Below are 24,377 nucleotides of genomic sequence, written 5' to 3'. Positions count from 1 at the left end.
TTCCTCCATGCTTCTCCTCTCCATTTTCCAGCAGCTTGCTTTGCTTTCATCACTTTGCTGGGATATTTTTGATCGCTCCCATTTTTCCTCACACCCATATTTACTGATGTTAAGGCTTCCTTCACCTTGCAGTGTGCACAGCAGGACCTCAGCTGCAGATAGCTCTGCTCTTGGGGTCAGCTCCCATTGCTGCTTACAGGTCTGGAGTGACTGCTTTGGGAGACTCAGCATTTTCTTAACATCCAGTGCTGCTCTGAAACCAGCTGCCAGCTCTCCACTGGTTTGAATTTAGTCAGCTCTTGTAGACTTGCGACTACTTTCTATATTTATGTGTCTGTTTTTGATGAATTTATTCTAAGAGATAAAAAGTAGATCTTGTACGGATTCTCCTTGTTGCATCCTTTCCTTTCTGGATTTGTTAAACTATATTCTCTGGAGTCAGAATATTTCAGATAGTCCATATATTAGCTGAGTGTATCCTCTGGTGGATTCTTGGCCAGGGTTGGTGTTTGCTGCTATAGTCTACCACCACGTTTTTCCCAGATCTACTCTGTGTTTTCCTTCAGGTTTCATGCAGGCACTCAGAGGTGCCAGTGTGCTCCTGAAGCCAAGGGCTCTGAATTACACCTTGGTTCCCACTTCTCTTTTTTTCTTTTGTTTTTCAGTCCCTGCTTGAAGTTTGAATACTGGACCTCCTCAGCAGTCCTTTAAAGAAATGCGTTCGTGTTGATAAAGCACAGTAGATACTGAAAGAGTTGTGAGTACTCTGTGGAGGCTGCTTGACCTGTGATTACTCAAACAGAATGTGCTAAGCAAGCCTCGTTTGTGTCCCAAGCATATCTGTAGAGGAAATACTCAGCCAGATATTATCTGAGGTTGCTATATGTTAAGCCTTCCTTGTCCTTAAAGATAAATTGCTCTGTTTAGCTGAGCTGTTGTCTGGGTAGGTTTTGCTATATATCAGACAGCTCAAAACACTGCCTTTTCCACCAAACGTCCCAAAGGAATGAGCTCAGAGCCTCGCAGGTCCTATACAAGTGAAATTCATGAGGATGCTGGTTAGGCTGAAGAGAAGCCAGGAAATGTGAAGGAGGAGGGAGGGTTTAATGCCAGTGGCACAGGACTCACCATGCTGTGGTGGGAAGAGCTGGAGGTGATGCTGCCGGGTAGTCCCAGAACACGGCTTACCCATCCCTGCTGTCTCAGTATTAAAAGAGTAATCAGGAAATAGTTTGCCATTTTCTGATTTTTAACCTAATTTTATTTTTCTGCTCATTACTTTATTTCAGTGAGGGAAAAAGAAGTTTAGTAGAGACGGTAGTCTTCTGGAGTGCAGCTAACTGCAGCAATTCCCATTTTGAGAGGTAAAAAAAATCACCTACTATAGAAAATCGCTACATAATATTGCAGATTCTAAATTTTGTAAAACTGATGGGCAATTTGCATCAACTTGATTTAATGCAGCTGTCGAGTGACAGAAATAGTGAGGGTATCCCTAGGGAAATTGTGTAGTCATGGGGGAATAGAGATAACACATGAGGTTTTGAGTCTGCAGTATGGTAATGCTGATGCACACAAGCTGAGGCATTTATCTGGTACATTGTGTAATTGGCCTAAAATAGGGATTTCAGAAAATTAATAAGTTTCTTCTCTTAATGCGTGACTGCGGGCATAATGGGAGCTTTTGGGACTGTCCACACAAATGGGTGTTTCATTGTTACCCACCTGCTTTGTAATGGGAGGAACCTTAGTTCTGTTCTACACTCAGAGTAAAAAGTGCTCTGAACCTGGCACTATATCACTGTAATGCAATGCCATACCTTAAATCATTTTTAAGGCAGAGCTGAGGGGTGAATTTGATGCTTGAAGGAAGGGCTGTTCTCCAAAACAGAGTTCCCAATTAGCAATTGCAGTATTTTGTTATCTGGAAGCTCTGTGTATGTGTTGGCTTCAGTGAACACATATTTTAATGGGGCCATGGTTATATGGCACAGGTACAGCTGCAAATAGGCAGTAACAGCCCTATGTTTACTTCCAGAAGTTCCGGGAGAAGGAAGGTGAGCACTTCTGGAAGAGTACCCACTGCATTTAGGAGTACCTCTACACCTGAGCCTATGCAAAATTTCAAATGAAGACCTTTCTTCTTTAGCACCGGCTTCTTTCTGTACTTGATACATATTAGCAATTGATCTGCGGCACTGAAGGATGTGGGTTAGTGGGCATGGAAGTGATGGGTTGATGGTTGGACTAGATTATCTTGGTGGTCTTTTCCAACCTTAATGATTCTATGATTTTTACTTAGATTTGGATGTTTGTTCTTTTTGAATTTATGAATAATTGCTCCAGCTTCGGACATTCAGAAGCAAGTAGGACACAGCAAGTAGGGAGTCATTCCACCTTGAGTGGGGGTGGGGGGAAAAAAAGACCAAAAAAAGACTGGATAAAGCAACTGCAGCCATGCACTTGAGGTCAGCCTTGCGTGAGAAATGAGATGAAAGTAATTGACTGGTATTTGCTCAGACATCTAACATGAAAGGAGTTGAAAAAAGCCTTTACGCTTGTTGTGTGAGAAGGGTTTGGTACATTTGTGCCTCTTCAGCTATGGTAAGGGTAGGAGATTTAACATTCAAGAGAAAAACAGAAGAATCTATGAAGTAATATATTTGAAAGTGTTCCTGTGCTGATGTAGTTAGAGCAGCTATTACTCCTTTAGATAAGTAGTAGTATTTTCAGTGGAACATGGACTATTTGGATAGGGTGAAAATGAACTATTTATGATCAGTATTTAACTTCCCTCTATCTTTATTCTTTGTTTCATTCTTCTCTGCACACCCTTTCTCCAAACTTAAAACCTGCAGAAGAAGAGCATTCTGTGGACTGAAGCAGTGCAATGCTTTCAGGAAAACCTCATGTTTTATTTCTCAGAGTTATACTCTGTTTTTATGTATCTCTTGAGGAAAAGATCAGGAAGAAATGTTGCAGTTTCAGGTGACATTCTCTCAGTATGTCAGAAATAACATTTCACTGTTTGCCCAGGTCAGCACACTGAAATATTTTGCTAACTGTGGGGTCAGAGCTGACCAGTTCCCCATAGGAGAAGACATAACTGGCACAGCCAGTGGGAGGACTGATGGATGGTCATGGTAGAAGAGTTTGATAGCCATGAGGTTTACATTAGCAGATAGACATCCTACACTGTGAACCAGCTGCTTTTTGTTTGAATTGTGCCTGACAGGAGAAAAATGGCGTAGTATATTAGGAATGTAGTGAATTTCCCATGTCTACCTTAATAAGATGCTCAGATGGGTTTGCTTTGTGGTCTGAATACAAAAATTTCTCTGAAGTTAGACTTTTGGGCTAAGCAACTCTTCTAGAGCTGGATTAATGCCTGCTGCATGGCCTGTCCAGGGATATTAGAAGAATTAGTAGCATAGCATTAGAAGAGATGGTAGCATGACCCTTGTGACTGTCAGTTCCCGGCTGCTCTTCAGATTGCTCTCTGCTGCTTTGGTACTGAATAGGATATGGACCACGAGGGGCAGAGTGGTTATTTTTGTATGCAGAGGACTGCAAAATAATATAACTACTCTGCCCTTAATTTAGGCTATATTGCATTCCCATTGAGTTAAACCCAAAAGGCTTGTTGACTTTTTTGCTTCCCCTTCCCCCCATTTTTTTGGATCTTGAGGAATGGACAGCTGGTTGCTTTGTGCTGTGGGAGCTGTGCCTTAGAGACTGTGTGGGAGTCATGATACGAGGCAGTCTCTTAGCACAACCCCTTGGTTATGTGCTGTATATTCTTGTTATACACAGTGCCAAAATAGACAGTAATCCTCTTACGTGGGATTGTGAAGCAAGTAATAATAGAGCACAAGTCAGTGTCATCAGTTCAGGGCTCGTTTTTTGATAAACATATTTGTCATTTGTATCTCCCAGATTCCTTAGTACTTCTTAATCTTTATATTAACTAAAGTCCTCTCTCCAGCTGAAAATATTAATGTTTCACAGCAGTAATGTCAGCTACAATCAGGACCTCTCTATTCATGTTTCTAATTGACGCGCTTGCTTTAAAAAGGCCGCTGAGATTTTCATTTTTATAGTTCAGCTCATTTCCTAATATAAGAAACTCAGCTGAAGAAAAACTGGAAGATCACTTAGGTTGCGTAAAACACTTCAGTTGCCTTCTGAGGCACCCTGACAAGCCCTGACCACTCAGGGTTCCTGTCTCTGAGCTGCTCATCTGATTTAGAACACGCAAGGCTGGCTGCTCTGCAGCAGGGCTGAGGAGAAGCGTGTACTGGGGGGAGAAGCAATTAGCTGTGCACCAAGGGGATTCGGAACAGAAAGGGAGGGCTGGAGGCATTTAGTTAATATTAATGCTTTCGTGCTTCTGAAGGCCAGAGCCGTGGTGAGTTCTTGCTGCCTTGGCCTTGTGGTTCTGAAGATTGGCATCCAGTGAACATTAGATTCAGAAAAGCTTTTGAGAAGAGTTAATAAATCACAGCTAACTGCAGACGCATCCATCTTCCCTCTAAAGATAACAAGGCACACCTGATACTGAGTGGGAGCAGGAGATCTGTAAAGCTTTTTCATTCTTAAACAGATAGCGGATCCTCTTGGAATTATTGTATACAATTTAATTAATCTGAAATAATGAAAATGCATGTGGTCTATTAAAAATTTCTCAACTCACCAAGCCAGCTAGGGGAAAATAAAACAGGTTTCTTTTTCCGTTGTGAAAACAAAGTGGGAACTGGTATCATTTTTCTTTATCTGGATTTGATGGCAGAAGTAGTTGAGATGGAAAAATGTTGAGCCGTAGTTTTGAAATGCATTTTTGCTTTTCAGTTCTTGTTACTTGTTTCAACTTTCTTTCATTCTTGGGTGTAAAATAGTCACGTCCCTGTTTGAGGACCACTGCTTTCCTCCTGTTTTTATCCAGTACCTCGTTCATGACTCTAGTAGGCTAGAGAGAAAGAAGTTTTCCATTTGCTCTCATTGGGAATAGTCTGTGGCTTCAAGCTTACCTAATTTGGCATTTTGTAATTGTTTCCCTGATGGGTTTCAGAAGTGTGTGCTAATAAAAGGACAATCTTTGTTGTCTTGCTATCTGTGCAGTAGCACTGACGTAATCCATTCTGAGTTGTACTCAGTATCACAGAGAATTTGTATAACTGCAAGGAGCCATCCACAGGCTTCTCAGGGCTTTTCTTAGAGATTACCTATGTTTAGGTAACCCTATGTCACCTCTCCTGCTGATAAGCACTTATCTGTTCGAACAGCTTTCTTGTTCAGTTCTGGGAGCAAACTTACATGTGAAATTGCATTTAATGAATTGCTGCACTTTGCTAATTGTCTCTTGCTAAATATATTTGGATTTTGCATGTATTGTGATAAAAGTGTTCCTACGGCACTTTACTGAACGGTCAAAGATTAACATGTCAAAACAGTTCGTCTGTACTTTCTCCAAGGAATAAATCAAAGTTCTGGATTAGAGTCACAATGTTTAATGATAATGTCACCAGAAAACAGCTGAACAAAAACATGTGGATTTTCCTATTATTAATGGATTTTTAAGTGCATAGCACTTCATTTCCTTTTTCCTCCAGGACTCTCCATCTGAATGTTGTTAATACTGTGGTAATGGCTTGCATGTCTGGCCAATGAACATAAATGGTTGAATTCTGAATTATGGGCCCATCAGCTTTGTGCTAAATATTCCGAAGATAGGAGCCTGATGTGGTATCTCTGAATTGTTTCTCCCGTGGAGAAGGAAAGGCGAGCTGTTGGAATTTTCTGCGCAGTTGAATGTGTGTGAAACTAAGAAGTAATATTTTTGTTAGGCTATTCAGCTGTATTTGCTGAAAACAAATGTCTGATTCTGCTGTCATCTCTCTGCTAGTTTTTCACTGCAGTGTTTTTATCTTTCAGTTGCTAAGCTTTTCCCAGCAGTTCTAGTGTTTTAAAACCATAGTACTGTGTTACTTTCAGTTTTCTGTTTTGAAAGAAACAGTTGTCTGAGTGGTTTGTTATATGAGTTAGCAGATGGTGATTTAACTGCATTTGATCCAAAAAGAGTTTTGGTTCCGTACGTCTGTCTCAGGCTCAGCAAAATCTTAGCAGAGCACTTGCAAAGTGAACAAAATAGCGCTAGCTGTAGTTGTGCTGTTCGGGGAGCATGAAAAGAGCAGCTGTGATGTGTTTGACAACAAATTCTGCAGATTAGGAAGTTAGAATTGAACCCTAGGTGCTGTGTTCCTCCAGTGTGTCATACCTCAGTGCTGTCACGTCAGTGTGTCTGGTGTCAGGAGTTACTCCAGTGACAGGATGGGGCCACTGCAAGCTGGAGAAGAGGAGGAAACCCCTACAAGAGGTATCTTGAAGGTCTACTTTCTTCAGGTCTACTCCTTGAGCTTACTGTGCCATGTGTGACTGCTGCTTTTGGTGTGAGTGTTGCTGAGATGTGCTATATGAAATAGCTGAGGAACTTCACCTGTGTCAGAGGCAGCAGTAGGCTGAAGGTCTGCATTTCTCAGAAGCTGTGGAAACACCATTTTTTGACTTGTGCTGTTATGCCTGAGCTGTCCGTGGTCTCTCAGTGCACTGGCAGCAGTGATGGCAAAAGTGGACTTGTGATCTTTGGATAATTTCTAAAATTTATTATAAATATGCAAATTAGATTATAGAAAGGAATGTATTAAATAGAATCATAGTATCATGAAGGCTGGAAAAGACCATTAAGATCATCAGTCCAGCTACCAGCCCATCCCCACAGTGTCCACTAATCCCTCAGTGCCACATCTCCACGTTTCTTGAGCACCTCCAGGGACGGTGACTCCACCACCTCCCTCGGCAGCCTGTTCCAGTGCCTCACCTCTCTTTCTGAGAAGAAATATTTCCTCATATCTGATGTGTCTAATGCTATAAAGATATGAATGTAAGCCTTTTGTATTAATTTACAAATAATTTACTTGATATTTTTATTTCATGGTAAAGTGATAACCAGAGAGGCTTTTACTCTTAAGGCAAATATTTAATTATATATAGTACTTTTTACTTGTGGACCTTATTAGAAGTAAATCTTATTTGAAAAGTGAGCAAAAGCTTGAGAGTGTTTAATTGCTGATGTTTTGGTATTTGATTATTTTACGTTATACCTTCAGAATCAAAATAAATACATCTTTTTAAATATTGGTAAGTACTGTATTGAGTTTATACTGAATCTATACTGTTATAAAATAAGCTCATTACAATATGGTTTGTTAAAATTGGACAGTGGATTACAATTACAGTTAGGTATGACATAAGCATAGAAATGTATTGCATCTTTTGTATTTGCTCTTTGAAGGAGTACTAGACACTGATTTTTCGGTCATTATTTTTACTCTTTCCCCCTGTCCGTAAGCTGTGTGCTTTCATTTGTTTTGTGGGCAGATTTTCAGTCTGAATCTGAAAGTTTAGCTGGGGGTCTACCAGTATACAAAATCATCTCTCTTCTGTCATTTGTAAAAACTCCACTGTAGAGTGGAAGGATGCCAAGTGGATTGTCACTGTGCTTGGTTGTGCTCTGCCAGCAGCAGAGACCACCAGTAACATTATCTTGGTTATTGCAGGTAACTTGCCTGTGTCATTCTTTGATTACCTCCCTGTCAATCTCTCTGTCTGTCGGAGTAATTTTAATAACTGAGCTTATTAAGATGTTCCAAGGAGCCTGAGGATGTCACAGACCCAACTTCCAATGAATTTCGTGGGATTTAAGGCTCACATTTAATCTTCCGTGCAAACTTAAGCCTAACTTGCCTGTGGTAAGCTGATTAAAGGTTGTGATAGTTTGCAGATTGCATGTGCAAGTGTAATCATCTTCCAGTGGAATCTTCCTGATGTAAATAACTCGGGCAGCCTGGAGATCACCAGCTAAAGCTGGTCCTGAACCCACCCATTGTGAGGCTCCTTTTACTAAAGGCTCAGCTGACGGGCAGGATCACTAGGTGATGAGCATGGGGCCAGCTCTGGTCCTTCTCTTACCTGAGGAAGGGCTTTGGAGATATCTGGAGGCGGTTTGGTGAGGAAGCAAAGATGTTTCTTAGCTGTTGGAATTGTTCTGTCCAGAGGATGATGGCTGTAAAGTCCACTGTGATAGAGCTGAAAGTAGAATATGTGGGGTAATTTCATGCTTTATTGGGCCAGAAAGGACTATCACGTTCAGTTGCTCTGACATCTGTTGATTTAGATTTCATTACAACACTATCCCTATGCAAAGCTCTATATCCATAAAACCATTTAACTTAAAATGAACCTCTCACAGTTACAGACAGCTTGCCACCTCCCTAGGAATATTGCTCCAACAGTTAATTATCCTGTTGAAAAAGTTACTGCTATGGAAGTGTGCCTAAAGTTGGCTGAAAGTCATTTGTCTATAGCCTCTAGCCACTGTTTCTCCACACAGGAGAAACAAACAGAATAAACAGACTTTATTAAAAAAAAAATTACAGCCAAAATACAGGCATATTGGCCAGTTTTCCTCAAAACATGTCAGCTGAGTAGTTAAGTTATCTCACCAGTGAAAGTAACTGTAGCTGATTATGAATTTTTCAGTTTTACAAAATCAACCATCTATAGGCTTTTGAAATATATTACAGGAATCCTTCCAAGATATAAGTCAACTTTTCTTGGAAATGCTAACATTGCAAGTCAGTAACACTTCTGTCTTTTATTAACATATTAACATCTCTTACTGTGACAGGGAATGAGCTCCAAATGGAGTCCTAAATCACAGTTACAGTTTATATCTTAAAAAGGAAGGCAGATGTAATTATAATAGTATCATTAAAGAGAACCTCTTGTAACAGTAATTACTTTTTGAGTGCTGCACTCAGTGTTTAAACGATGACATTTGGTTGAACCAATTAAAATGTTCTGTTGCTTTTTTTTTTCCTGGCAAACTATTACTCAGTTAAACCTGATTTTTGGAATATATTGATTCAGTCATTTTTTTCATCTAGATAAAATGATTTATATTTGATAAGGGTGAAATATTTAACTTACGTTGTATTATTTCAATCCCTATGTGAGAATATAAACTAGCATTAAAAAAAAAAGATTATTTTTATTTGACACACAAATTCAAACCAAAATATGTAAAACACGTTCCTAGTAATGTCAAAACCAAATATTTTCATATTTTTTTAATTTGATTATTGACTTTGCATGTCGATATCTACTTTTCCACATGAGATGAATATTCATTTCTTTCAGGATCCCAACTAAACTGTGAGCAGTCTTACTTATTTGTAGAATCAGTTAGTAACAAATTGTGTTTCTGGTGGCCTTCTGTCCAATGTAAAAATATAGATTAATTTTCTTCATTTCAGTTTCTTGCAGAACTGTATTCCTCCATTTTCTCTATTGTTCTGTGAGGTTCCCATCTCTTTTTCTCTTAATTACTTTCAGATCTCTGGCTACTCATGTTCTTTGGTCTATCCAAGTTGAGCAGGGCCTTGTCAACAGCAGCAACTTTTTGTTTCTGTGTCTGATGTTATGGGACTGTCTCAAGTATGTGGCAGCACTTTGGGCACAACTCATTTCTCTGTGGGGCACCATTAGCTCACTATGGGGCAGCTCTTGTAGGCATTTCTCCATAGGCTGGGATGTCTGTGCAAGGATGAAGATAACCCCTTTGTCAACTAAGGATTATTTCCTGAGGTTGTTCAGCAAGGAGAGGAATGGCTTTTTCTCCATGGCCAAGGCTAAGGCTCCTGTGCAGGTTTTTGATGAGGATTGAAAGTACAATTACAGGTTGAAACTAGATGATCTTTGAGGTCCTTTTCAACCCACGCCATTCTATGATCTTCAATATCACCCACTGAGTGGGACAGAACAGCACATGTTTGTGTCACAAGTCCTGTTAAAGTGATTCTTCTTTAATTAAGGGTATTAGATCGTGCTCTGGAGCAAGTCTTTTCACTGAATCAATGCCAGGGCCTGAGGAACTCACAGCAGTTCCAGTAGTTGGCATTGCTGTGTGGATATACGGGACTTTCTTCTGTTTTACTGTCATGTGGTCCACACTCAGGCTTGGCACAGACTGGGTTCCCTGCTAAACCTGCTACTTAGATCATATTAGACCTGCAAGACTTGTTAGCTGGATCTAAGTTCTAGGCTCTGGATATCTACCTCTGGTTATCTGATGGTTGAAGATCTGACTAAGCACCATCTCTTTGTAGGTGGTTTTAATTCTCTTGCCCAAATTCTATTAGAAGTTGTGTTTAGAGCCATAAAAATATTTTACTTTTTGTGTCAAAACCAAAATCTTTTTGTTGTGGGTAGTGGTAGAGAAGACAACCTGAAGTCTTTGTCATCCATGTGCTGTTGGTGTGGAGACTGCTTGAATGGGGAAGAAATTGGTTTTGTTTCCCGCTCTTCTTAGTGCTGCAGTGAAAAACTCAGCTTAGTCCAAGCAGAACAGAGACGTGAAAGAAGTCTCACTTCTGTCTTGAGATCCCTCCATAGAGTCAAGGGAATGGAGAGGGACACTTGTCCAGAAACCAAAACTCAAGTTTTGTCCCAGAAGCAAATACTTCAGTATAATTAAAGTTTTGTGAAAATACTCTAACAGTACTTGTTCATAGGAGAATAAAGGGTAAATTTTGAAACTTCGGAGATTTTCATGAAATGGTGGTGTTGTCCATTAGCCAAAATAAATAGCTTCCAATATTTATAGCATACATATGCGTGACATTTTTTTTTCAGAGTCTTCATCCTGTAATAATATTTTCAATATGGTTTCAAATATGACTATAGGGCTATGCATTTCAATTTCCCAATTATTATTTAATACTATTTTATTCAGGCTATTGCAGATTTCAGTCTTTTGTGAATGAAGAAAAATAACTTCTTTAGCAGCACAATGAACATTAATAAAGCTAACAAGGTCATCTGCAAATTACTGGAATAATAAGCTTTTGCTTACAGGCAGATTTTCAGTCAGATATGAGTAATGAACTGTAATTCCTGTTGTTTCAGTTGAAAGATGAAAATGTAAGTACAATTTGCAAGGAAAACGAGAAGAAATGTTATTTGGCTTGCCCTTCTTTGCTATCTATTAGGTAGAGGTAGCAGAGGGAAAAGCAATCACCAGCATTTTCAGTGATTAACTTGTGCCTCCTTGGCATAAACCAATTTTTGAAAGGAAATTAATTGTGAGAGAAAATGGTTGGAATAATTTCCGTCTTTGTTCCATTGTCTTGCTGGTAGTACCAAGGAAAAGTGAATGTATATAGAAATTCTTTGGCTATCAATGGATACTCAAATATTCTTTATTTAGTCTTTCTCAGGTAATTTCCTAGGCACAAGGGGTCTGGTTTTGCACAGTAATGAAGTATACAAAATTTGTGACCAACTATGCAAATCTGGAACTTGTGTATGTCCTTATCTGATTTACACACAAAAACCAGTAAAACGCAGATCTGTTGACTCTGAGTACTTAAGGTGCATAGATTTTGCTAAGAAATTGGTGTGTATTCCTTGTTCTTCCTGGGATACATGATGGCATCTTCTCAAATCTGGTCCTCTGCCTGAAAAAATCTCACCAGACTTTTCTCCTCTGTTTCCACTGGGAGAGTGTGTGCTCTCCCTACCCAAAACCGGAAGATCTGAATGATGTATTTGTGTCTGCTCACTCTGCCCGAACGTGATGTAAAACTGTGACAGGTGCAAGTATTCTGAAATACCCCTCTGGGGTTCTAGTGGTGTGGTGGCTGCGCACCCGATTTTTTTCTCACTGCAATTTGAAAATCCAATAATTTGGAAATACTTCGGTCTCTTATATTTAATTGTTGGTGATCTGCACGGTAAGGTCTGCTTGCAGAGGCCAAATTTCAGCCTTCACAGTTTGATATTTTACAGTTATGATAATCCAAAGAAAAGGAGATGAGATGCAAATGGACAAGCCAGCCTTTCTCCGCTTCAGTTAGAAGTGCTGCTAAAGAAGGAAACTTTGTTTGAAGAGATCGAGATCAGCAGAGCCCGTAAGCACGTGCTTTAAGTTACTCTTGGGGATAGTCCTCAATGAAAATTAAATGGATGTGCATGTGCCTTCAACTGCCAAACAATTAAAAAACCAAAGCCAAGCAATTAAAAGGCAGTGATGAGATATTCCCACTTGACATGACTTAACAGAAACAATGACTATTAGTCAAGGGGCAGCTCCAGTATCTCTTTAAGACAGCTGACAGCTTCAGCGTCATTCCTGTTATTAGGAACATAGCTGAGTAATATGGCAGAAGTGCCTGCCTGCCTCATGAGAGTAGCCCATTAATTTATAGGATCCTGCTTGCGTGCATAATACATTCAAGAGCTTTCAGTGTTTGAATAAATGGGAAATAAGGCAAACTATCTAAGAAGTTATTCCTTGGACTTTGGAGACCAAAGTTTTAAAATGATTTACAGTAATAGTTTGGTTAGGATTTAGGCTAAAAATTATATACGGTAAATCACTTTCTGTATGGAAATGTATATTGCTTTTATGACATTTCTCTGAAGGTAGTTTTGGGGGTGCTGAGAGGTCAAGAATTTGGAAGGGACTTGGAAGGCACTCAGTAGGTATTTACAGAGTTCTTGGTGTCTTTGCCTAGTTCCACTGGTTAAAGATATTCGCAGAAGAAAACATCTCAAGAAAGGTGCTTTTTTGAAAAGTTGGAGTCTGGTTGCTCAGAGCTAGTGGCCATCTCGGGAGCCATTATCTTATATTTAAGACTCAACAGACTGACAGAGACCTGAAAAATTTGGAGGTAAGATGTGGAGGTTTTTGGTAACTGAGTTCCATGAGAAAAGCAGCTAGAAGCAAAGTTTTGCCTTTCAGTTCATCTTTTGACATTCTCATTGCATTCAGCACAAGTAATGTGTGTATTTGTCTGAGAGCTAAATTTCAATAAAACTGCATTTCCACATCAAAATTTCCTATATGTGAAAAAACATCTCAGAAGTTTAAGAAAGACCCTTTTTATTTTTCTCTTATTTATACATTCAAGTAGTTGTTGACGCTTCTGTTTTGTAAAAACATTTCTTAAGGGAACCTAAAGTGCCTAATACCTCTTAATCTGTGAAAAGAATGTCAGAGCGTCTTTGTTTTCAATCTTGGTTCTGATCATGCAAGCAGGGACAAGCTCATCTTTGGTCACGCAAACTGTGTACATCCGTGGGGCTTTCCATATGCTTAGAATCAGAGATAGCGCTGTGTGCTTTTGTAGTGCTGTCAACTGAAAATTCTTCCCTTAAAATTTGTTTAAAATCTGATAATGCCCTCTATGGTTAATTATCTGATCCAAGATTTTTCTCATGCATGATGTCTGAATTTGGTTAACCACGTTGATTTCGAAACTGCACATGAAATTTCAGCTGTTTCCACTAAGTTCTTGCAGCAGATTTATCTTTCCTACATTCAGTTAATAACCACAAATTGTGCTTGGTAATGTACCAGCAAATGTTTATTTGTAGGTGAACATAAAGATGGAAAAGCCAGACTTTGCAGGGAAAAAAAAAGATGTAGTGTTTGTGTTCTGAATGAAACAGAGTTTTGTCAAAGAACATGACAGTCTGCAGTCGCTTCTTGAATTTCTGCTTAATAGAAGTTAAAAGTTTTTAGAAATAAGGAAGTGAAGACCACATATTAAGCACTGGAGTAGTTTTTGTTGGGACAATCTTTTCTCAGGCCAGGCTTCTCTACTGCTGAAATAATGTGGAACAAATATGAGCCTTTATTCTTCGATATTTTCAGTGTTTTAAAATTTTGCATTGGATGCGCTTATCTATCAATAGTGTAATGAGTGCTGTGCCCTGTTGTACAGTGTGTGACATGGAGCAGCACTGATGGTGGTGTATGTGAGAGGAACACATGGGGATAGGCAGCTCATTTTTGCGTGATTTGGTTGGGCTTATTTCCCTGTTTTTGTGACATTAGAATTGGATCCTGTGAAAATGATTGTACTCTTTTAGAGTATAAAGCGTAACAGTTTAGAAATAAGAGCTCTTTAAGCTACGTAATGATGCTGTTTTGATACAAGCAATATCTTAGTAATGAATATTTGAGATAAAAGTAAAAGTTTAAAGCTTTTCATCTGACATCGACAAGTCACTGGGCATTTTCGTATTTCATTTAACTTTCAGTTTTTTTAATGAAGTTATAAGCTGGTCCATTCATTTTATGTTGTGTTGTAGGTGTGTAAATCAATGCTCTGGCTATGCTGCTCTAAAAATGAGTCTCTCAGATCTCTTGCATCTGCTTGCAAAAATGTTAGCAAACATACTGTACACAAAGATCAAGTCAAGCTAGTGGAACAGCTTTCTTGCTCTGTTTATTATTTTGTGGAACACTGGGTCTGATAGACTTAAAGCTGTGGTAACGTTAATACTTTTTGAAAGGAAATGATTTAAAAATTTGAACTTTACTTTGTTAGCTGATACACAACAATGCTTTGAGCATTGTTTTTTCCTGACCAAATAACCACATAAAAGACAAAATCCTAAAGCATGCATAGGTAGGATTGGCTGTGTGTTCATGAAGAAAAGAAGGAAGTGAACTGCATGATTTCCTGACTTCAAGGCTTTAGTGAAGCATTCCTGGGTTCTGCTCACATGTACTCTCTGTTTTTTCCTCAGGCTAAAAAGGGGGTTAAAAGTTTTTTTTTTTTTTTTTTTTTTTTTGAGTAGCTTCTCTGTAGGTGAGTGTAGAACAGAGGAAATAAATATGCCTTTTGACTGTGAGCAGTATTTCTTTGGAAGCTTTCCACTTTTTCCTTGCTGCTCCGTTGCTGGTACTGAGACACAAGAGAGATGGAGTTGTGCTGAGCTGGGCTTCAGATGCGTTCCCCAGTGAGGTCTCTGCCTGCCAGCATTGTGCTGAGGCTGAATTAGAGTCTGCTCCCTACCCTGAAGGAATATCCTGCTGTTTATTCTCAAGTGACAGCACAGTTCAGCTCTTGTAGGAAACATGCTGCCAGCAGGAATGGAAAGGATGCTATGGTACCATGACAGTGCTTCCTTTGCTTACAGAATCATAGAATGATTAAGATTGGGAATTACCACTAAGATCATCTAGTCCAACCGTCAGCCTGTCCCCACCATGCCCACTAACCGTGTCCCTCAGTGCCACATCTACACGTTTCTTGAACACCTCTGGGACAGTGACTTCACCACTTCCTTGGGCAGCCTGTTCCAGTGCCTCACCACTTCTCCTAAGGAATTTTTCCTAATATCCAATCTGAACCTCTGCTGGCACAACTTAAGGCTGTTACCAAAATCCCAAACTGAACAGATATCCTCTTGTAGTTCCCAGATATGGAACTACATATATATACATATGTATATATTCAGCCCTCTAAATCTCCCAACATATAGACAATTCAATCGTATAAAGTTCATCTTGTCATTTCTATTAAAGCTCATTCCTCAGCTTGTAAACAGGGAACCTATAAACACGGGCCTTTCCTTAGGAATTCACAAGTGTTCTCTTTTTGAGTCATTTTTATTCTCCCCTTGCTGTTCTTTCAGGATGAATGCTGTTCAGCTGGCAGGACACAGTTATTGCTTTGGGGAAGTAAATTATACTCCTGGCCTTTCCACTCTGCTACATAACTGTGGGTGATTCATTTTATCCTTTGTATCTCTGTTTTCCAATCTACAGCTTCATTTTATGGTGGCAGTTAATCTTTTGGAGTAAAAATTCAAAATCTACAGATAAAAAAAAGATTATATCTGTATCTCACTGAAAAAGTACCTGGCAAAATCTACCAAAAATTGCATTACTGTCCTGACAGGAAAAAAAAATAGGCATATGAAAAAAAACAAAAACAAATCAAAGAGATCCCTGCAGAATGAGCACTGTATATTTTGCAGGATTTTTCAAATTCTAAACTTTAACTGAAAGTAGAATAAAGATCAATTTCTGCTTGCTTTACACATGTATGAAGTGAATGGTTGTACTGTGGTGATGTGCTGTCAAGACTGTAACAACGGGGTCTTTCAGAAATGTTCCTTTCCATCCAGTGCTACACTTTGTGTGGTGACGTGTGTGTGCACACAGTGGACAGGCAGGGGATTGAGCAATATGTTGCTTTGTTTTTACTTTTTAAACCAAAGTGACTTGTCTAGAACCCAGGAGCCAGATGGCCTGGTGTAGGCCACTAATGTGAACTTTCTGTTCATTTAGGCAGAACATGGTGCTTGCTTCTTTAATTGGTGCTAGCATTACGAACATGGAAAGGCACAGTTGAAGGGGTAACATGGTATGCATTTTAGGATGCCATAGGGATATGTATCCTCATACTCAAAATGCATAGAGGTTGGTTTTCATTTGGTATGATTATAGGAGAAAAGGGACATTCCAAGTATTTTTATGACCTCTGCTTGAGTACGTTTTTACTGTGTGAGTAGATTGAAAAAGTACCTTTGGCAACCATGTTATTTTATGCATGTACTGTGAACACAGGGATTTTTAGACCCATAGAGGATTCAGTCCATCTTACTGTAATCACAGAGGCTTTGCTGCAATAGGGTCTATGTAGGTTCTTCATCACTAGAAGAAGATAGTCCTATGATCAGAAGCAGTAGACAATATTTTTGTTTTGTCAAAATGGAAGTATTCATTGGAACATGTCCGGGGATAAACTTTTCAATTGAGAAAAATGATATTGCTTAATTCCCTTTTATTTGGTAGGTAAATTCTGTGTGCAATTCAATTACTGTTGCTCTGACTTCCTTTCTCTCTCATCTAGAGTTTTAGCTGTGATAGGCATTTGTGGCTAAGTGTAGCTAGACATAGCCAGCTGTAAATGGAAACTGTACACACAGACTTGGTAGGATGGTGTTGCACCTGAGATAACATGCCATGCCAATGCTATACTCAGTGAGGCAGAGGACATCCTCAGGTTTAGAAAAAAGAAAAAAAAAGAATTGAATCTGTGGCTGGGTATTGTAGGGGCAAATAAGCATTCAACTAAGTGAATCTGAACTAGGAGGTAGAACTATGGTCTGAAATACAAGGTTTGAGAGGGCTGGGAAAGTCTGTCCCTGATCAGACTGAACAGAAGCTTTAGCCAGAAATGAAGTCTGGTAGCTGATGTAATCTCCTCCCCACAATGTTGAGTTCATGAGAGAAAAAGGAGACTTAAAAAATAAAAAATGCAAGATCTTTGGTCTTTGAAATTGTCGTTCTAAATACAATGTAATTTCAGTAGGATAATCAGTGCTTTGGTTTGAAGATCCAACAAGATCCTACATCACAGCTGCAGCAAGCTTTGACAAGTTTCTGGGGAAAACCTTCTGACTTAGTTGGTTGTGTTGAATGTCACATGTAGCTCTCAAATGGCTGTATTTCTCCTAGGGGTGGGTGACCTGCCAATACTTGTCACGCACATTCCCTGAGGAGTGTGCTTAGAGACTTACCAGCATTTATTGTGGAGATGGCTAATATAATAATTCTGAAAGGTACAATTTTTCGCTACAGTGAAAACCAACCAGTAGAGAATTAGATGGCTGCTGTAGCCCAAATGTCTGTATTAACAATAGTGTCCCTATTTTATCTTCTGAATTACTTTTCTTTAGAACTGAACTATAGCATATAACATATACGTTATTTCTGTTTTATCGTGTGGAAATATTACTGCTACTTTATAGTATAGTTCTTTTCTGACTTAGGAAATTTGAAGATAGCTTGCAAATGTAAGAACCTGTGAAAGCTGTAACTCAGAGCTTAAGCGGCACATCCAAGATTTCCCAATGTGCAACTAATACTGTGCAGGCTGGCTCAGCAGCACATGTCCCCTTGTTGAAAAAATGTTTTTTACTTCTGTTAAAATTAAAACGCTTGGCAGGGGGCTGAAAGGAAGGTGTCCTACATCACCTCAGTGTTCCAGATCCTTTTCACCCAAAACCTTGAGACCTAGTGATGAGAATGGAAAAAATTATGGAACAGTTCTCTGTAGAACTTTTTGTTTGTGAAGAGAGTTCAGTTTTGATGATGCCCTGGCTGAATCTATTTCCAGTTTAGTTTCCTCTCTGTATCATTTGGTAACATTGATGGCCTGCTTGGGAATCAATATTTGGGGTGCATTGTCATGGGGTCTGTGACCAGAATATCTGGGCCCCAGAGCAGTCTGCCAGGCTGACTCTTGGAATCATAGAATCATTAAGGTTAGAAAATATCACTAAGATCATCTAGTCCAACCATCAACCCATTTCTACTGTGCTGCTAAACCACATCCCTCAGTGCCACATTTACGTGTTTCTTGAACACCTCCAGGGATGATGACTACCATTTTCCTGGGCAGCCTGTTCCAATGTCTCACCACTCTTTCTGAGAATAAATTTTTCCTAACATACAACCTGAACCTCCCCTGGCTCAACTTAAGACCATACCTTGCAGATAACTTCATTTTCACAGCAAGGTTTGGCAGTTTGTGGCAAATTTTGTCAAGTACCTCATTTTGAAATATCAAAATACTTTACTTGCCATACTCCACCTTTAGTCCTATTTAGAAATCCATGTCAATTCACTCCACCTGATATCTGGTCTCTGATAGTGACCATTTCTGGATGCTGAAGAAGATGCTCCAGTGTGCTAAAATAGAAGTTGTGAAATTCATGTGCTTACGGTTTCCTTTATGCCCTAAACCAGACGTTGGGTATCCCTGTTTTCTGAAAGATTCAGAATGTTGCATGTTTGTAAGCTGTATTAAAAAAAAAAAAAAATCTTGAAACCTAAACAGCAAATAGTAATTGTAAAAAACTTCTGAAATGGTCAACAGTATCACCTCCTCTAATGGAACGCAGTGTACACTGTTATTTTTATCTTTAGTGCACAGTATTTCTGCTTATAAGAACAGTCTCTGAAGTTACCAGGTGTACATAGCACAAGTGCTGAGTAGTGTTGCTGAGCCCAAGCAGCTGCTGCATTTTCTCTGTTTCAGTGGTGGACTTGAAGCTGAATAAATGCAGTGTAAGTATTTTTTTCTGAATGCTGAAATGAATGGATTAGGTCACTCTTTTACTCCCTTTGTGTTTTCTCTCTGTAAACTTTTTAGAGACCCGAGTTTACTGTACTTGTTTGAATCAATTTTCCAAGAAAGTATTCATGCAACATAATTTATTGCGTTGAGTGGTTTTTTTTTCTTCTCTCCTTATGATGTGAATTTTAGAAGTAACAGTTACTGTGGAGTTTATCTAACCACTTACCATTAAGTAGCGGTGTTATAACGTGTGATAGAGCATTCTACATGTGCAAAGAATTGTTTGCAATCAGGGCAGAAGGGAACATGGCTGGAATAAATTTGAATAGTGAACACAGTTCTGGAAACCATTATGCAAAAGGGGCCTTAGAGAAATCTCATTATTTCAAATTACAGCTTCATAAAAATTGAAAATGTATTTTAGAAGGACTAACTTAGAAGTGATAAATAAATCTGTAGCCTGAAAAATATTTTTTATGTAGGCAGTTTACCTGTTGTGGTAGCTTCTGCAATGTTTATTCTGCAGTATAGGTCTTTGATAAACAGCTCCTCTTTACTTGTGAGATTATTCTCATCTTTCAAAACATGACATGAAAATGTACAAGGTATTTTGGTCTAATCAGGCAGATTTAGTGATTTCATTTATTTTGTCTGTGAGACATAATTTTAAGTGCTGCCACAGAAAGGCGGGCTCCTACAGCTCCTCAGTGTCTGCAGCCCCAAGATTGTGCTCGTCTGATCGAAGCTGGGACCAAACAGGATGGGATCTACCAGGGAGGCTGACTGCTCCACTGAAACCATGTGGAGATGGAGATTTCAGAACAAAGATGATGTTTTTAGATAAGCAGATTATCAGGTCTCTTCTGATGTGCTGCATAGTGAGACTGTATCACCCGACAAGTGTTGCCGTGCTGCTGGAGCTGGGGTTTTTGTGGTACCAGACAGGCAAGTGTGCAGCAAAGACCATCCCTTACAACCTGTCAGGTCTTTCATGCATGGGATAAAAGCATCTTAAAAGGAGTGGGTGCTGCAGGATGCGTTAAGGAAGGAAATAGATTGTAGTACCACAGAATCACAGAAATTTCCAAATTGGAAGGAATCCATACAGAGCATCAAGTCCAACTCCACACAGGACCACTCAAAATTCAGATCACAGATGGAGAATAGGAGAAAGGTCTTTGAAAAGTACCTAAGGTCATGATGGTTTAGTCAAGAATATGTGGATCTTGTAAAAAGTGCTGCATTTTAAGGTTGTGGTAACTTACCTTGGTTTAGTTCAAAAGTTGACTCAGAATTTGCAGAAGTAGGAAAGGAAGAAAGTGGAACTGACAGGGTTTAAGGGCAAGACAACTGACAGACTTCAAATTATCCACCATTCAAAAACCAGAAATGAGAGCAGGGGTTCTAAATTCCAGCACTCTGTTCTTGTCAGCAAACAACAGACGTTCTGTTGTCTCACAGCTCTGTCTGCACTGAGTGATGCAGAAAGGTTTCCTGGGTCCCAGGTCCAGTTGGGGCTCAGCCCAACACCAAGGTGAAACATTTGTAGTCTATTCCTACCTCTGTCTCTCCTTTGCTCCTGATAGCACAGGCACCCAAGCAAACAGGAGCTGTGACGCTTTCTCAGAAATGTCCCGGTGTGGATGTTTGAAGGATGAGGACTGGAGGCTCTTTCTTGATACTGGAATATCTTGTAGAAGGCATTGCAAACAGGAGCCCATTCTGTTATTTCAAGCGATAAAGATTTTGCTGTCATCCAGCACTGAGATGTGTGTGTAAAATAAGTGTCTGCTTTGTTGCATGTGAGAATTTTTTTCTCATTTCAGTAGCTTTTTTTTAATAAGGAAGATTCCTTAATAACAACATTAGAATTTTAAATCTTCTGAACAAGGAAGGAGTCCTGTGGAAATATAGTGTATGTGGTCTGCTGCTGTCAGTGTGTACAACAGGGCCAAGTCTGTGGCTGCGTGGATAAAAATGTCATTCTGTCAGTCTCCAAAAATTGGAATATTTGTTGTCTAAACTTTGGTTCTTTTCAATCCAGTATTAGTCTGATGGTAGCCATGCTGGAATGTTTTACTTGTGCTTTGTTGCCTTATATAAGTTTCATCCTTTCCTTTTTTATTTGCTTACTGTCAATTATATGTTTCAAATTCTGTTTTTATTAAAAAAAAAAGTTACCAAATATGAAAAATATTTTCATAGTCATATATGCTTCCCATCAAAAATACCAAAATAGTGTATACTTCCATCTGTAATTTGTCTGAAAATATTCAGAAAACAGTAATTTTCTTATTGATAGTCTGCTCTATGCAGAAGCTGCAGCCTTTGAAGATTTTTTTATTTCTTTGAAGGAAATTCTGGGTACGAAATTTTCTGCTAATGAAACATCTTTTACTTTTGGATCCCTAATTTACATGTGAATAACTAATGAAGTGTTCTTTTTAATCTTTGATTTACAACTTCGATCTTTTATTTCCTCAGCCATCATGTATGTCATGGGAGCACTTGGTCCTGCAGCTGGCTACTTACTGGGAGGACTTCTCATTGGCTTCTATGTTGATCCTAGGACAACTGTTTATATTGACCAGAATGATCCCCGATTCATTGGAAACTGGTAAGGGTCAAGCATTTTTCAGAACTACTCTTGCCAATAGAGAATTGAGGCAGGGTGGGAAACCGTGTCCCTTGAGGGCTTATTTAGGTCTACGAACGGAGGTCAAGGAAGAAGGGATATCCATTTTCAGGAGCATGCTAGCTCCTGACAGAGAGGAGATGCTTGCTGCAGAAACACATGGACACATTTAATGGAAAACCTGCTTTGACTGTGTCAGGAGCAACTCTGACTGACACTGTGGGTGCTGTCAGCATTCAGCACAGAAATGGCAGGACAGGCTACTGCTGTGTTTAGGAAACCATTGAGATCACTGCTGCCCAGGGCTGAGTCCTTCCCGATAGAAGCTGGGTACATCCCTTCTTTGGTTTTCCAGCATGTCTTTCATAAGGTTTTTCTGGCTATTGACCCTGGTATGGTACAGTTTCATTTCTGGTGCACTGGATAAGTACTTGTCATGATGACATTTCAGTCAGACCGTATCTGCTTCTGTTTAACATACAGTGATCAATCTTCACAATTTGATGTGTTTCATTCTTTGGAGTGTTTGTAGATCTTTGAAGATTTATCGCTGCTTTATTTGCCTTACTTAGCCCAAGAGCATTGAAGCACAGGACTGTTTGGATGAATTTTCACTGAGAGACAAAGAAACCTGAGTGCTCAGTTAACCTGACCGTGAGGTTAGCGGCTCTGTGCTCTCATTTATATCTCGCAGAAAAGATCTGTGATGTGAATGTACTGCAGTGTTAAAAAAGCTCTCTGGCTAATTTTGAATAAAAGATTTTAAACCAGAGCAAAAATATTATACATTTTTATTAAAATTCTTATGCCTCACATATTTTTAAGGATACCAGTTAGCCACTTCTCAAGCCATTTGCACCAACCTCTGTGCTGCAGCAGATGGACTGCCACTGTTGTTGGTTTACAGCTGAGTTTGGCTACATTTATAAGAAAGATGAGCCAGAAAAATGCCTGTCCTTGCTCATGGATTACAAGTTCAGCTTCCCTCCCTCAGAAGAGTGATTACAGGGGATGGGTCCCCAGTATCCTGAAAGAGTGGTTGTAGCCACTGAACAGAAGTGGTGAGAGGTCACCTCATACAACTTGGTCTGTGCTCAGGCTTTGAGAACATCTACTGTGTGAGACCTTGCAAGTAAGTCAGAGAGAGAGCCCTGTTTGTGCATTTGGAAGATGTTATGTTGAACCACTAAGTGGATTTTATGTATCTCCAAAGCTTAATATCACCTGTGCAGGTATCTTGGTGATTTCAGTTTGGCACAGGAGTGCCTGTAGAAGTGATACAAATAGGACCGAAGGAAGGGCAGGAAATCAGCTGTCATAGTTGTCACGTTCTTTCCAGCACAGAAAAGTCACTCAAAGTTTCCTTTTTCCCTCATGTTCATTAAATCTGTGGATTGGCTGTTGCTGAAGCGTGTTCCAATATTACTCTTTTGGTTTTGGCTCTCTATATTTTTTCTCTCCTAACTTTCTTAAGAGCGTTGCCGGCTATCACATCTCTGGTAATTAAGTTTCTTGATCTGTGGTGGCTTCTAACGATAGTTCAGTGGTGTTCAGAGCATCTGTGCTTCATTTTTTTTTTTTTTTTTTTAAAGCTTTATCTACCCATTAAAATTGTGACTCTAACGGTGTGCCTGCTGGTCCTTTGTCCCTTGGTACTTAGTGATTGCCTGGTTGCAGAGCACTCTGGAAGTGCTGACTTTCATTCCATTGAAATCTATTTTCTGGGACTATGACATTTTCTCCTTGCAGGGAAGTGCTGCGTAGCCAAGTTTATTTTTATTTATGTAATCTAACAATTTGAAATGTAAGAGTAGTCTAGTGCTTACTTCAGAGAGCTGATGTGCTTTTCAAAAGCAGGGTGCAGTTGAGATAAGGTAATGGGCAGCCGTATTTGAGATTTCACAGCCTTGTCTTCTTTGAAGTGAATTAATGTCTTTGATTTTCATCTTTTCTTTATTATAGCTGTAAGGTTTCTCACTTAACTTATCACAGGGACCAGTGGAAAAATTCCACTATTAAAGGAGGTTATCATTACAGACAAGATAGTAAGTATAGCAGCTATGATATATGGCAACAAAAATTGCTCAGAGGTCTATTTTTTACTTAAGCTGTTCCTTTCTAAGAGGTATTTTGCATGTATTCTGGATGGGCAACTTAGTTTATCTCATGTCAGACTTGATTAAGTAGTGCTGCTATTGGGGTTATTTCTGATCTGTTTCTTCCTTGTTTTGCACAGTTTGTGTTTGCACACCTGGGTTTTGCATACCTGGGTTTTTGTAGGTGCTCTGGACTAAATTACAGGCCAGCTGTCTTTGTCATCCCATCAAATGTTGAAAACTGCTTTTTATTCAAGAATGATAACTGTGGACATCTGTTAGAAATCATCTGTCAAGTTGTTGACTTTAAAAACTGCTAATGTGCTGTATAGGGATCTTGTTAGTCATGGAGTAGCCCTTGGCGATCTGTCAAGTGCTTGGAATCAACTTTTCTTTTGCTGACAGTTTTCTAAGTATTTGCCTAGTTCTGAATCTGTCTTATAGTTGGAACTTCTCGTATTGTCTTTCATCATCATTCCATGCAAGAAGTTTAAAGGAATTCCTCCAGCACTGTCTGGTCCTCCCTGAGTTTTAATTGCTTTTATCTGAGGTCTTTGGACTTCTGCAGATGCCTTTGAGGTATTCCAATGCATATTTTCTTTGACTTTAGAACACAGGAAATCAAGGGCTTTTTAATTAATATAT

The 24,377-nt window shown here is 39.3% G+C and overlaps 1 protein-coding gene across 1 annotated transcript in view; it reads left to right on the top strand.

Annotated features, from left to right (window-relative positions):
- Window positions 1-24,377, top strand: part of SLCO5A1 (solute carrier organic anion transporter family member 5A1) — a gene marked incomplete at its 5' end in the record, with an annotated part of 73,493 nt that overhangs the window by 7,125 nt on the left and 41,991 nt on the right. The window contains one exon of the mRNA XM_021386404.1: window positions 21,486-21,618. Coding sequence (XP_021242079.1) covers window positions 21,486-21,618 — 133 coding nt within the window. The remainder of the gene's footprint in view (window positions 1-21,485; window positions 21,619-24,377) is intronic.

Source organism: Numida meleagris, chromosome 2, assembly GCF_002078875.1.
Source record: "Numida meleagris isolate 19003 breed g44 Domestic line chromosome 2, NumMel1.0, whole genome shotgun sequence".
Lineage (NCBI taxonomy): Eukaryota > Metazoa > Chordata > Aves > Galliformes > Numididae > Numida > Numida meleagris.
The sequence above is the reverse complement of the archived record's forward strand: the minus strand, read 5'-3'. Positions and strand labels throughout refer to the sequence as shown.